The 15322-nt window shown below is 40.7% G+C and overlaps 1 protein-coding gene across 1 annotated transcript in view; it reads left to right on the top strand.

Moving 5' to 3' along the window:
• The window catches only part of Fyb1 (FYN binding protein 1), a 139097-nt gene extending 128192 nt beyond the window's left edge, over nt 1-10905 (top strand). Inside the window, exons 17-19 of the mRNA XM_055601147.1 lie at nt 3810-3843; nt 6163-6194; nt 8499-10905. Coding sequence (XP_055457122.1) covers nt 3810-3843; nt 6163-6194; nt 8499-8521 — 89 coding nt within the window. The 3' untranslated portion in view covers nt 8522-10905. The remainder of the gene's footprint in view (nt 1-3809; nt 3844-6162; nt 6195-8498) is intronic.
• Nucleotides 10906-15322: the final 4417 nt, after the last annotated feature.

Here is a 15322-nt window from a genome sequence, read left to right as displayed (position 1 = left end):
TATTAGCTGTGTATCATCAAGGACTCTAAATATGCCCCTTCCTTATTTTTATATCTTCTCATGACCTGCAATGCTATTTTGTAGTTCAGCATAACTAATGTTTTTCTCACTCTCCGTTTAAGCAATTGAGAGGTTAAGGCGTGAAGGAGAGCCCCTTTGTCACTGTGGAGCAAAAGCCGCTGGTGCAGACATTATTGGATTCAATCGGGTCTCACCCACTGGCTTTCGCAAGCAGGAACTGTGTAGGCTCTGACATCTTGAATTTACAAGTATCTTTTATTCACCAGAAGTAATTGTCATCACAGAGGCTTAATGCTGAATAACTGGTCGTTTTCTGGTTCTTTCCGAACTCTGGCTGGCTGGTTCAACTCAGCTGTTCTGGCTCAAACTCCTCTCCAGGCTGATTCAATTTGGCTTCTCTCTGCTCCTCACTGAATTGCTCTGCCTGGCTTCAAACTACCTCTGTCAATTTGTTTTAATCTCCCTTCTTATTCTCTGGCTTCTACTGCCTCTTCATGAAGTCACAAAGGAACTCAACTCCACTGCACTCGCTCAACTGGTTCCCCACTGACTGCCAACTGCTGACCTCAACTCAACTCAATTGTGCTGTCTTCTCTACTGTACTCTACTCCTTGTCTTCTCTCTACTGTACCTTCCTCTACTGCCGCTACTCTCCTGGACTTAAGTAGCTTTTCTTTCTTGCCTGTTCTCATGAGAGTTGGGTGTGTCCTGTGCTCTGATTTGTTACTTTGTCTGTCCCTCAATTAGATGGCATTGTTTGGGATTAAAGGTGTGTCCTCTGGGCATGTCAGTATTCCACCTAGAGGGATTAAAAGTATGTATCATGTCTGCATTCCAGCTGGATCACACAGACTTAGAAGGTCTTTGGAAATGATACCTTGTCAGAGCAACCATGTTGCTGGATTAAAATTCTTCTACACTTAAATATATATTTCTGGCAGATTCTCAAATGTTTAAAATTGCTAGCTAATATTTGCACACATTCTACAATCTGATGCTCATAAGTTGAGAGTTTTCCCATCTCCTGTCACTGTAGAAAAATTTTCTACAAAAAGAAAAGTGAGGCATGAAAAAAGAGTTGTGATTATAATGTTCTGTTCCCTTTAGGCATCAAAGAAAGAAATTTCAAATGGCTGAACATCATCACAAAACTAGTTGAACATTCCTTTAAATTGTTTTGTTTTTAACAATACATGCTCACTGAAAAAAACTTTCTTTCAGGAACTTAAAAAGTCATCTGTGGTAGCACACAGCTAAAATCCCAGTACTCAAGAGCCTAACTGAGGAACATCCCCTGAAACCAAGAGTTCAAAGCCATCCAGGGCAGCATATAGAAAACTCTTCTCAAAAGTAAAATGAATGAATGAATGAATGAACGAATGAATGAACAATAAGATGTTTAAAGTCATTTTAATAGGAAGTCTCAGAAACAATAGGAGGAGACCAAGAAGGAAAGGAAATAGATTAGTCCGTGTGAACACCAAAATAATAAATTACACTCAGTCATTCATTGTGTCTCATTCCCCTTCAAGTGTAATATTGGTTCACTTGCTTGGGCAAGTCCACATAATATGATCTTTTTAATTGTATCTTTTTAATTGTAGGAGACCAAATTCAGTAACTAACTATATTCTCTGCAAATACAACTAAGGGAAAACTGAAAATACAAAATAAAGTTTATTTCTATTTTTCCAAGGCTATTATCTATTTCCTTGGTAACTCCACATTTCTAATGTCTTCTCACCAGTTGTCCATCCTGAGACGTCGTAGCAAACAAACATTTTAGGAAGAAACTGACTGGCACATATGGGGGGATTATTTTGATAACTGCTCTACCCCACCACGTATCTCAAGACATTTGTCCAAGTACTGTGCTCCGCTCCGTGAGCAGAAGGGTTCCGAATGACAGCTTGGTATGACATGTGAGAACTCTGCACATGTCAGCACTCATTGTATTGTAAGACTAAACACAGCAGCTGTTCTGCACCAAAGCCATGATTTTGTTTTGTTTAGTGAAATAGTTCTCATTTTTGTCTATTAATATCTCATATTAGTAAGTGAACATGCACCATGTGAACAAAAAGAACATTTTCTTCCTACACAAAAAAAGAATTTCTAGGAACTATACCGCCAAGATTACATAACAATTCATGGTAAGTCATTTGTTTTGACACCATCATAAGCCATCCTGGAATAGAATAAAGTTTTAGCACTTGAAAGCGCTGGACAGTAAAGCCTGTGTTACATTAAAAGTCGGCAATCCTGTAAAAGCACTATATATATATATATATATATATATATATATATATATATATATATATGCAATTTTATAGTTAATGAGCCCTAAATTATCACATCATCATGGAACTCAAATAGAGCCTCATCCTATCATCCTACCTGTGACCTCCTTTATATTAATACTTTTTCTTAAATATTCACAGCCACTGATATCTCCCTCCCTCCACTCCCCTATACACAGAGAAAGAGAGCTAGGGAGAGGGAGAGAAAAAGAATAGAATTGATTAATAGCATTGGAAAGGGGTCATCAACAAAAGAGAGGGCTGTAACTTAGAATTCTTGAGCAAGGGAAATAAATGAGGATACTAAGGGTCTGAGAGTGCAAGATAATATAGCATTTATAATTAGGCTGTGCATTATGAATTATTAACTTTGGTCATGTAAAAGACTGCTAGTGGTGGTTTAACCAGGCCTGCAACATTTTATCACAATTGAATTTTAAATTAGACCTAATTTAATTACAAAAGCAAATTACCTAAAAGCATCAGCAAATAATAATCCTTAATTTCCAAAAAAGAGTGGTTACATTTTTCTTTCATGAACTTTATTTTTTTGTAATCTTCCAGGGGATATTTTTTTTAATGGAAAAATTCAAGTTAGAAAAATTCCAGTCTTTATCAACAGTTTATAATTTTGTATATATACTGCTAAGGCCTGGCAGCTGTGAGTTCAATCCCTCCTACTCACATAGTGGGAGAAGAGATTTCTGCCAGTTGTCCTCTGATCTCGAAATGATTATATTAAATAAAATAAACGTGATTTAGAAAGACAGTGTTACATGCTTCCTTTCATATATGAAACCTATTTCTAAATGTGTATGTGGGAGGGGACCTAGGAAGAAGAGCATAAGAGGGGAAAGGGGGACCTTAGAGGTAGAAAAAGGGATAATGGAAATCATGTAACATCAAAACAGAAAGAGGAACTATTTGGCAAAAGGGAGGAAACCATCAAGAAAAAGGCAGGAAGTTTACAGAAAGGCAGCCAGAGGAGAGAATAAATTAGACAAAGGTGCAAGGAGAGATGTATGAAAATACCATATTGAAATTACCTTTTATGCTGACTTTACAAATTAATAAAAAGGAAACAAATCAAATAGGAAAGGGGTCGGTGAGATGTGCTAAGAAGAGGGAAAATAAGAGTAGAAACATGATCAGTTCCTCTATCGGCACGTTCTATATAGGTATAATTGTTCAAGAAATTGGCTTTTTAAAGATGTGTCTGTGTGGGTGTGTCATCTGTGGGTGCCTGTAGAGGCCAGTATAGGACATTAGAGCTCCTGGACTGGAGTTACAGGTGGTTACAAGCTATTTGATGGGCATCAAACGGTCCTGTGGACAAGGCACAGTGTCTCCTAAGCACTGAGCCATCTCTCCAGACCCTCAGTATATTATCTTACAATCACTCACTTGTACGCAAGCTTGTGAAACTAAATATCAAATATTTTCAAAGCTTTATCTGTAATTAGAATACATTTCCTTTTTTCTTTATAGATGGTTATGTCCTTCGGAGTTACCTGGTGGACAAGTAAGGCCCTTTCTTTCTACTACTGTATTTGTTAAAAAATAACATAGCTTCCTTAAGGGAAAAGGTACTGATATCATTTACATAATGCAATAGATGGGACTATCATAATAAGTTAAAAACTATATTATATTCCTATCAATAAATAGTGCTAATAACAAAGCTGAAAGTGCTAGTCTGAACTAGAAAGAAATCCTGGCTCTGTCATAGAGAATGGTCTTCTATACTCATTGAGCGGTTTGTTCTGCAAACACTGAAGACACACAGGGCAAAGACACTACCCTTTTCATTAATTGCTGGCATTTCACTCACTAATTACTGTAGTATTTGAGCTGCACTAATTAGAGCCAATTAGTGTTGTGCAACTAGTGTCAGTGTCGTAGGTATGAATATCACCAGTTACTAGTTCATAGTTTAGCTCCTAACTGAAGATTTTTCCACACACACGCTAGGCAGAGTACTCTATTAGGTTGCACTTATTGAGAGTATGGCCCCCCACACACACAAAAAAAATAGTAATCAATGACTCTTATATTCTTATGAATAAGACCTTTGCATAGTCTGTCACATCCTGGTACTTAAGCCCTCCTCCAAAACACTTTAAGATTCTACTCCAAGAAACCCAGAACAGATAATTACCCCACTATCAGGTTGAGTCTTACAGCAATAGAAATATTTGTAAAAGTGACATAATGAAAGAACCAAGGGTTCACAAACAGTTTACCGCAAGCAACAAGACACACATCTAAGTAGGACCAAGCATGTTACGAGTTCTGTCAGCAAAACCAGTAGAGAGCAGACAGAAGAACAACTGTAACAGCTTCGTCTTCTTCAGCACATGCATTACAGTGGTGGGCACAGGACTTCTGATTAAGCTTTGTCCTGGGAAAGATGCAAACTGTATGAAAAGAGTGTCTTGCAGATAAGAACACATCTTCATCTGTGGTGGCTGCGGGATTATTGGGAGAAAATGGAGAAAGGGTGACAAGTGACTATTGGTTCACTCTCTGTGAAAATGGATGCGTCAATAAACGTTATAGAATAGATGATAGGAAAACCTGTCCTCTGCATTCACGTCAGATTTCCATTAGCCAAACTCTCGCTCCACCTCGGAGAAAGGATCCAAACAGATGACGTAGGGAGCTCACAGCATCTGCCACAGTTAGCAGCAATGAGGGGCCTGCTGCTGCTTCTGCTGCTGCTGCTGCTGCTGTTGCTTCTGCTGCTGCCGCTGCCGCTGCCGCCGCCGCCAAGATAAAGCCAGAGATAGGAACCAAGAGCATCTCTACCCTAAGTGACACAGCTACCTCACAGCTCCGACACTGAGAACTGTATCCTGTGTTTCCAGACTGTGTTTATATTTAAAATATATTATGCTATTGGTTAAAGATCACTCATTAGACCACATGCTTTTACAATCAAAGCTTACATCTGACTCATGGTTGTAAGTCTCCCCGTGCATGAGATTGACTCAATGTTTGCTAACAGACTACTCCATGAAGATTCAGAACTAAGCAAAACCTGAAACCATCTAAAAGCAGCCAAAATTACTGTGGTGGATGTGATCTCCACAGTAAGTAATATAAAAATAACTTCTGTGATGACCATATATTCCATGATTAGTATTTAAATACTTTATGCTTCATACATACACATTGTAACTAGAAATACGTGGAAGTGATATGGCTGTTTTCTGTACCAACTCTTATATCTCATTTATCTAAGATTTAGAACTTTCAAAACTCAAAAAATTAAGCTATGAATCTAGTATTAATAGATGTTAAAATTCATTGCAATTTTGGACTGAGGCCTGTGGAAGACAGTTGTGCCTTGTCAATTCAGTTTATTCAGTTCTGCGCCCGTTCTTTTCTGTTTTGTTTTTGTTTTCGTTTCCTGAGACAAGGTTTCCCTGTGTAGTCTTGCCTGTCCTGGAGCTCTCTCTGTAGACAAGACTGGCCTCAAACTCAGAGATCTGCCTGCTTCTGCCTCCCCAGTGCTGGGATCAAAGGTGTGTGCCACCAAAGCCCAGTTCTTAGGCAGTTCAGAAGTCCTGTGCCCATGCAATGCTCACGGTAGAGCACAGTCTGTGTTCTCAAGGCGTGTGTTTGCTCTTCTGTTTATAGAATGGATTAGGAGTCGACGAAGCCAGGGAGGGAAGATGGAGACATAAACTTGAAACCTTCGTCCACTTGCACATACACACCGTCACTTTTCACCTCTAAATGCTTCTGATATATGGCAATCATCTTAGTGCTGGCTTGTTTCATATGTTAATGTTGGGAAGATATTTTCTATGAACTGAATTTTTTTCTGTGTTTACAGCGATGGAGAAATCTACGACGACATCGCCGATGGTGAGTCTCATACAGGGCCCACCACGGGGCAGTAAAAACAGCTTGCTGGCTCAAGTAGAGCCATCACATCTGATCAGAATTTAAATTTCTCAAAAATAAGAAGAAAGGTAATGATCTGGTGTCATGGGGGCGGGGGATCGTCCCCCCATCAAGGTTAGGAAATCAAGGAAAAGAAGCGTATTTATTCTCCAGAGTGAGAAAATATGAGATAGCCATGATGGGGTAGGCCTGTAATCCTAGCACTTGGGTGGTAGAGGCGGGAGGCACAGAAGTTTAAGGCCAGCCTTAACTACACAATGAAAATTGGGGGCAAGCCTAGGCTACAGAGACCCTGTGTCCAAAAAAAAAAAAAAAAAAAACAAAACAGAATGGGGAAGAGATGAAAGACGTGAGAAGGAGTGAACGGTAGAATTATTTAGCAAATTTTGTATTATAACATGAGTTAAGGGTTTTTGTGTTTTTTTTTTTTTAATCACAGAAAAACATATTCTTGGTCAATAAATAGGGCCTTGTTTTAAAACTAGCAGTATCCATACTACAGCAACCAAAATATGCAAGAAGTTAACAATGAATTATCTTTGTAACCTCTAAAATATGAAATTAACAAATACTGAACAAATGAACAAATACTGAAATATAACAAATGTAAAGTTGGCAAATGCTGAAATATCAGACCAACAAATCTTTGGTCAATTAACAAGTACATATTTTATAAGTGATAACACTAGTAAAATCTTCAGGTGCTTCTAAATGATGGCCTAAAGCATTAATCTCAACAAAATGTGCACAGTTATGCGTGTTGCTCTTTGGCCTGAGTGTACAGGTGCGCCTGTGCAGCCACGTGTGTGTGTGTGTGGGTGTGGGTGTGTTTTGTTAGATACAGGGTCTCACTCTACAGCTCCTGGTGGCCTGGAACTTACTCTCTAGACCAGGCTGGTCTTGAACTCAGAGATCCACCTGCCTCTGCTTCTCAAGCACTGGGATTAAAGGTGTTTGCCACCACACCTGGCTCCAGCCAGGGTTTTTGTTGTTGTTTGTTTTGTTTTTACATCTGTTCTGAGATCAACCCATCTCCTTCAATTGCAAACAACTCTTCACAGACTTTGTCATCACTAGCCCCAACCCTTTAGTCTTTTAAGATTTCAATACTTGTTTGTTGATGCTTAACTAATCTCATTTCCAAAAGGTGATGGAATGCCAGAAAAACTAATCTTTAGTCTTATCTGATGGAGAATAAATCTGTCTAGGCATGTTGATGAAACTGGATTGTCAATGAATGTATCTTAGTAAGGGTTAGTTACTATTGCTGTGATGAAACACCACAACCAAAAGCAATTTGGGAAGAAAGGGTTTATTTCTATTACACTTTTTAAAAAATCATTTTGGTTTTTCAAGACAAGAGTTTTTCTGTGTAGCTTTGGCTATCCTGGACTCACTTTGTAGACCAGGCTGGCCTCACAGAGATCTGCCTGCCTCTGCCTCACAAGTGCTGGGATTACAGGTGTGTGTCACCACACTTTCACATCACTGTTCACCATCAAAGGAAGCCACAACAGGATCTCAAACAGGGTAGGAACCTGGAAGCAGGAGCTGATGCAAAGATCATGGAAGATGCTGCTTACTGGCTTGCTCAGCCTGCTGTCTTATAAAACCCAGGATCATCAGCCCAGGGATGGCACCACCAACAATGTTTTGGGCCCTCCCACATCAATGACTAATTAAGTAAATGCCCTACAGGCTTGTTTTCATTTTCTTTTTATCTTAATTTGGAGAGATTGAATTGCACATATTTCTAACTTGAAAATCTTAAGATGCATTACATATAATCTGTATTTAAATATTCAAACCCAGCACTTAAGATACGGAGACAGGAGGCTCAGGGATTGGAAGTCCTGTTCACTGATCTATGGAGTTTTTGAGCAGTCTGGGCTTCATGAGGCCCTGTCTCCAAAACCATGATAGACAGTGGTAATAGAATGGTTTAGTAGGTGAAGCGCATGTTGCAATCACAAGGAGCTGAGTTTGGTTGCTAGAACATACATGAAAATAACAGGCACAGTGGCAAGTGCTTTTAATCCCAGTCCTGGGGAAGAAGACAAGAAGACCCCCTCTAACTGGTGAGATTGAAACAGTGAGAGCGCTGTCTCAGGGAAAGCACCAGGTTCCTAAGGATGTCCTTAGAAGTCGTCCTCCACACCCACATGCATGTGCACAGACATGAACAGGCACAGACACAGACACATGCACAAGCCCAAATAAACAGTAATGAGTGAATCAATGAAAGCTGTATTCTTCTTCTTTCAGGTTGCATCTATGACAATGACTAGCACTCAGCTCTGTTCATTCTCCTGTGTCTGTCAGTGGACAACATGGATTTTAATTGGAATTTTCTTGGGTATCATAGGAAAAAAAAACCGAATGTACAAAATGAAATTTTAATCTCTTTATAAAGCTTTGAAATTTTAAACTTGGAAAACGAACTCTGTTTAATATGTCAGAAGATCAGTAGTGAGATAGAAGAGTTACTAAGTGTCTCCTTTTTTTCTTTCTTCCTTTTTTCTTTTTAAGTGGGGGTTTCTCTTTCTGTAGTTCAGGCCATCTTCCATCTTCCTGCCTCAGCCTCCAAAGGGCTGTTATGACAGATGTGAGCCACCACACCTGGCTTAAAGAGCTCGTTTTGCTTCAGCTCTGCTCTTGTAATGGCACTTTTCTTAGACCATCAGTTGGGAATTTCCTCTGCTGTAAAAAAGAAAGACATTCCAAAGGAAGAAGAAAAAAGAATACAAAGGAATGTTTAATTTCACAAGAAGACAACCTATTGCTTTTCATTATCTGTTCAAATTACCTACCCAAAAGAGGAAGAGTTAATTCCTCTACTTTCCAGAAGACTAGAGCAGCAGCAGAATATTTCTATCAAACTGGTTCCTCTTTGTTCACCGTGAAATCAAATGTTAATTATTTGATAAGCATGCTTCACATTCTGTATGCACATTCTAAGATTAACCTGAGTCCAAGAGTCTAAAGTCTTATTTTTGTGGATCCATGCACACATGGTTGAATTCTGTGCTCTGTTTAAATACCATTGTTGGCTAGAGAAATGGAGGGGGACTGCAGTTGTGAACACTGCAAGGAAGAATGTTGAAACTCGCTCTCATTTTACAGTGATGCTTTACTGTGAAGTCTCTTAGAAGGGGGTTTAGTCTTGCTCTCAGTTGCTTCTGCAGAACTTAGTGATGTTTAGAACCACTTTTCTAGAAAGTTGTTCAGCAGAAGGAACACGGGCAATGAACGACAGTGCTTGGCCTGGGGTGGCCCCCCTATTGAGACATATTCCAGGCTGTAAAGCACTGGCTTTTGTATGCTAAGAACACTAAGCCCCATGATCTAAGACACAATGCCTCAACAGCCGAGAAGACAGCAGACTGGGGAATGTTTTTCAAAATTAGTAAATCCTAATGCTGCTCCTATTATTGACAGTAATGCAGCCTTGGCAATGTTCATTCCCTTCCTGGCGTTCTTATAGAATAGGATTCAGTTCAGCTTATCCCAGCATTTTCCATACCAACTATTTCAAGCTTTTATAGTTCCCCCATCTAGGATGCACACTTCAGAAGGTTTTTTTCTTGTTTTAAATCATTAATTAAATAATGATTCATATATTATCTATGTAAATTGCAAAGATCCTTTGGAGCTTCTGAAGAGAGATCCTGTTGAATTTTTTTTTAAGTCAAAAATTGTATGGGATAGAGAAAGAACTCAGTTGGTAAAGTGTTTACATGGCAAGCTTGAAGACTGAATCCAATCAAAAATCCCCAGGTAAAAAACATGTATGGTGACAAGTATTTGCAGTCCCTGTGCTGGAGAGGCAGAGGTAGGAGTCCCTGGTCAGCCTCTCCATCCTAATTGATGAGTCCCACACCAATGAAAGACTTGTACCCAAGGGGACAGACAATGACTGAGGAACAGCAGCCTTTGGACGCCATGTGTAGATGCCCATTCACACATAGAAACATGTACACACAGACTGAAAAATCCATAAAATAGATCAAAGCCTTCAAAAGAGATTTCTATTATGTGTTTTGGCTTAGTTTTGTGAGGCAGGGTTTCCTCTGTGTAGCCCTGGCTGACCTGGAACTCACTCTGTAGACCAGGCTGGCCTTGTACTCACAGAGATCCTCCCATCTCTGCCTCCAGAGTGCTGGACTTAAAGGTGTGCACCATCACCACCCAGCCAATTGCTTTGAAATTTTAAGAATGTCAGCAGCTTCTACAGCTCAATTAATAAGACACGAGGCTCTGAGTCTTCTGGGCTGGAAATGACTCACCTCAAATAGCCTCTGATTAGGAATTAGTTTGGTGGCATTAGCCAGCATGTATTTTTGTGGTGAACTTCTTTTATCACTAGATAAAAAATTACATGGCGTAGAAGTGGTTGCTTGCTAACATTGGCATCAAATATAAATTATATGCTGCCTGCATTTCCAGTCATTTTCTCTGATTAAGGTTTGCAGGAATTCAATGCAAATGTCAGGTTCTAAAGTCCAAATTAGATCAAGAGAATATATCATCTTTGATTTATATTCAAAGAAATGGACAGACACCTATGAGAGATTTGTGTAATAATTATTTAATATATATTTGAAGTATTAACTTTAATATACTAAATGTGATTTTGTTGTAGATTGTGTGTGGAATTTTGTCATGTGAGAAGAGCTGCCAATAAAATACCTTTTCAGCAAGTGACCCTGCCTCCTGCCTCATACACATCAAGGCCATGGGCTTTCCTCTCCCTAGACTTGATTCTGTATCTACAGAAGAAGCCTATCTGCATGACCCATGTATCATCAAGGGTCCTATTCATAACTGAACTCTTCCCTGCTGCCTCTTGATACATTGCTTCCTATTTTGTCTTAGAAATAGATAGCTGAGTACAATTCTGTGCTACTCCCTGCAACTTAAATTTAACCCGTGTTCAGACTGCTTAAAAGGGAAGACATCACAACCCGAATCAAAGCTGTGACCAAGGACCCCATTTCCTCCCAACTTCTCTCCTTCCTCCGTCCTCCATTTATTCTCTTCATTTTCATTCTACCTCTTCTCTCCCATCTACCTCCTAGCCTCCTTCTCTCCCTCCTTCTCTGCCATGTCTCTCTTTTCTCCCTCCCTTTTTTTCTTCCCTTCTTTTCCTTATCTTTAATTTCTCCTGCGGTGAATCAGTTTCTCTGTATATTTAAAATACACTAAAATATTTCTCTAAGAAAACCTGAAATTTTTAACTTGAACACAAATACCGCTTCACCTTCAACCCATTTCAGCATTCCTCCTCTCATTCCGGTGAAGTACATCAGATTCCTCCAATCGTGTGAAATTTAATGAACCAAAGGCTCCCACTACTGTGCTCTGGGAGACATCACCAGGTTTGTCAGGATTCCTACAGGCTGTACTAAGGATAACAGGGGTAGGGGCTACATATATAAAATGTTCACCAAGCAAATTCAGTCGAGGCCTCCCTAGAGCCCTTGCTAACCCCTCCTCAGAGTTCCAGCCATCCTTCCTCGTGCCTTCGCTGAGCCAGGGATCCTCCACCTTTCCTGGCCGGCTCTCTCTCATGAGAGGGAGAGAGACAGAGACAGAGAGATCGAGAAAGAGAGCACCATTTCTTTCCTGTCCGTCCCCCAAAAGAAAACCCTCGCATTTTTAGCTTGTCTGTGGTGTCCGATTTCCAGGGAATCCAGACCAAGCACAGTAGAGTTAAAACATTATTAAAATTTGTATCTTCACCCTGCGATAAACTGATTCAAAAAAACTGGGAGAGTGATTTTGGAAGGCGTTTGTAAGTAACCCTAAATACGAATCCAAAGCCAGGTTTGAGAGTTCCTCATCCCGTTCATCCTTTCTCAAGGCTCGCAAAATACACTCAGACTCCAGACTGCTCCAGCTTGGTTTCTGCCATGATCACTTTAAAGTCATTTCTATGTGCTGTCCGAAAAGAGCCTTGTAGTAATCAATCTTCATTTTCAGCTGGATGGGTGGTTCTACAAGGGTGCTTTCAGAAAAGATTAAGGAGGACGAAAGACACACCCTGAATGTGGGTAACACTCTCCCTGAGGCCTCAGACTGAAGAGAAGGAGAAAGCCAGCTGAGCACCCTTTTCTCTGCTTCCTGACCCTGGACCCAATGAGACAACACTTCACCCTTCTGCGGCCCTGCCTTGCCCACATGGTGGATGGTAAGTGCTTCAGTCAGGGTTCTATTGCTGTGAAGAGACACCATGGCCAGGGCAACTCTTATAAAGGAAAACGAACCTTTAGCTGGAGCTGGCTTACGGTTCGGAGGTTTAGTCCGACATCGTGGAATGCAGGTAGAAGTGGTGCCAGAGAAGTAGCTGAGAGTTCTACATCTGGATCCATACGCGGGAGGAAGAGAAAGACACTGGGCCAGGCACTGAGCACTGAAATCCCTATGTCCACTCCATGGACACACTTCCTCCAACAAGACCACGTGTCCTAAAGGTGTCATTCGCTATGACTCTATGGGGGCCATTCTGGTTTTTTGTTTTGTTTTGTTTTGTTTTTTGATACAGGGTTTCTCTTTGCAGCCTTGACTGTCCTGGATTCGCTATGTAGACCAGGCTAGCATTGAACTCACGGCGATCTGCCTGCCTCTGCCTCTCTCTCTCAAGCTGTGGGGCTAAACATAGCCTTTTTTCCTTCAGATTTTTTTTAGTTAGGTATTTTGACACAGCAATGAGAAAAATAACTAATGTCCACCTCATAGGACGCCAGATGGGAGTCACCCTCTGACCCCAATTGATTAGGCTTCCTCTACATCCTTTCTCATTAGCATCCTAGTATCCCACCACTCAAGCTTGAGACTCAGGAATTAGGGTCTACTCTTTATCTTCTGTGTCCAGCGAGACACAGAGCTTCAGGAAAACAAGGACTCTTGCCTGATTTGCTTTTATATCTTTGCATAAAGTGGTATTTGAAGCTATTACTAATATTCTTGATAATGGAAGAGTCAGCAGGTCACGTGTCTGTAGGAATGTGTTAAATCTGTAGGCTGCCACTGTTTTTAATTACTATTTCAAATGCCATAACAGCTTCAATGAACTGAAGGACTAGCTCAGTTATATCTATTCTACTCCCCAAAACATAGGTTACTGCTGAATTTAGATTCATTCACTGAAGAGATCATGGGCAAGGTCAAGACGATCGCAATAGTGGTCCAAGCTGGGCTTTCTGGAAACAGATGGTAGGACGGGGTATATTTTACAACTTGTCTCTTAAGGACTGGTATCCATGAAAGGAAGAGGCAGCAAAACTGAGCAAAGAAAATGGTTGCATGTGATACAGGCTTGGCAAAGCTTGGAGCAACCAGAGAAGGAAGGCTCTGGGTAAATGCTTCATCTGTTGTCTCCCTTTAGACAAAGTAGCAGGCCTTTTAACAAGACCCCCTCAGACTCATCACTGTGCGAGGCTCCTCACCCCAGGGGAGGCATAGTCTTGTGAAAGATGAGTACAACCGCAGCCGACTTGGTAGTGACAGTAGCTGGCTGTCAGCATAAGTTGTACAACCTTCAACAAGATTCTGCGCCTGGCAAGAGGTCTCAAGATCTTTTATTTCTAAAATATGAAATTATATGCTTAGAGTTAAAGTTAATTGTAACAAAATTCCTAATTTTAAAAGTGTGGATATATGAGGTATGGACATATGTGTACATGGGTTCAGGTGTATGAGCAGGCCAGAGATGCTTGATCCCCATGGAGCTGGATTATAGGCAGAATTATAGGGTATGATTCTACCACTCAGGGTAGGTGTAGGAACCAAGCTTGGGTCATCTGCAGGAGCAGCAAGTACTCTTAACTACTGAGCCTTTGTTCCGGTCCCCAAATTAGTTTTAAAAGAAAACCAGAATGTATTTTGTTTGCATATTAAGCTCAAAAATGTATTTCTCCTACATATTCTTCCTCCTTTTTTCTCAATAAGTTGGTCCTCCTATATCCTCTGCTCACTTTGGGTAGATCTGTCAATGAATAAATGATTGTATCTGATGAAAGCCACTGGTGTTTATGATGCCACAATGGCAGCTTGGTATTCAGCTTCTGGTCTGGGTGTGGTAGAGAACAGTGGGGACTGTGGCAAACTACAGAACATAAACCCTGGGCACAGGAGTAAGTTGCTAGTTGTGATAGATATTTTCCTTTCAGCTCTCCAGATGCCCCATTCCAGCCTTCTTGCTGCTGTACTGTGCCCTTTGAGCCTAACCTTTATCAGCTCCCTCCAGAGGATCACATGACTTCTAGCTTCCAGTTTCATGTGGCCCCCAGGCAACAGCTACAGAGCTACAGAGAGGAAGGTTTCTTCAGAACCGTTCTGGGGGAGTCACCGTAGATGGTTGTGCCCTCACCTCCCTGAAGTTCCAACTCTCTCAGACAGACCTTTCCACATAGTACTGGCTCTCTGATTGCATCCCTTCCCTCTCACCTGGCTCCTTCAGGATTGAAGGCACACCCAGTGTCAGCTGCAGGAGATTTCTCTTTATTTGGTAGTTTCCATTCACTGCCTCCACATTTGTAAACAAGCCCTTTGTTGTTTCCTTTGACTTCTCGGTTAACCATTTGTTCTCCACCTAAACCCTAAGGATACATGACTCAATTCCAATGGCTTATGAGTCTCCCATGTCACCAAGTTTTTCTAGATTCTAGATATCCATGCTTTATAGTCATGCCAGAAGTAATTAAAGAATACCTTATAGACAAATGGGCATTAAAAAGTAAAAGTGTGGGAACTGTGATGATGGCTCAGTGGTAACAAGCACTTACTGTTTTTGCCAAGGGCTCAACTTCAGCTTCAAGCATCTGTAACTCCAGTTCTGTGGGACCTGACACCTTCTGGCCTTTCTCAGTATCTGAACTCACATGCACACACACACACACACACACATACACACACAATTAAAAATAAGAAAATCTGTTTTAGAAAGTACATTTAGTGTGCTCACATTCTTCAATGTCCAAGACATTGCAAATACTGTGATTTAAAACCAAATAGAATTCACAAGCCTTTAATCCCATTGCTCAGAGGCAGAGGCAGAGGCAGAGGCAGAGGCAGAGGCAGAGGCAGAG

The sequence above is a fragment of the Psammomys obesus genome, unplaced genomic scaffold, assembly GCF_907164565.1.
Source record: "Psammomys obesus unplaced genomic scaffold, mPsaObe1.curated_primary_1811, whole genome shotgun sequence".
NCBI lineage: Eukaryota > Metazoa > Chordata > Mammalia > Rodentia > Muridae > Psammomys > Psammomys obesus.
The sequence above is the reverse complement of the archived record's forward strand: the minus strand, read 5'-3'. Positions and strand labels throughout refer to the sequence as shown.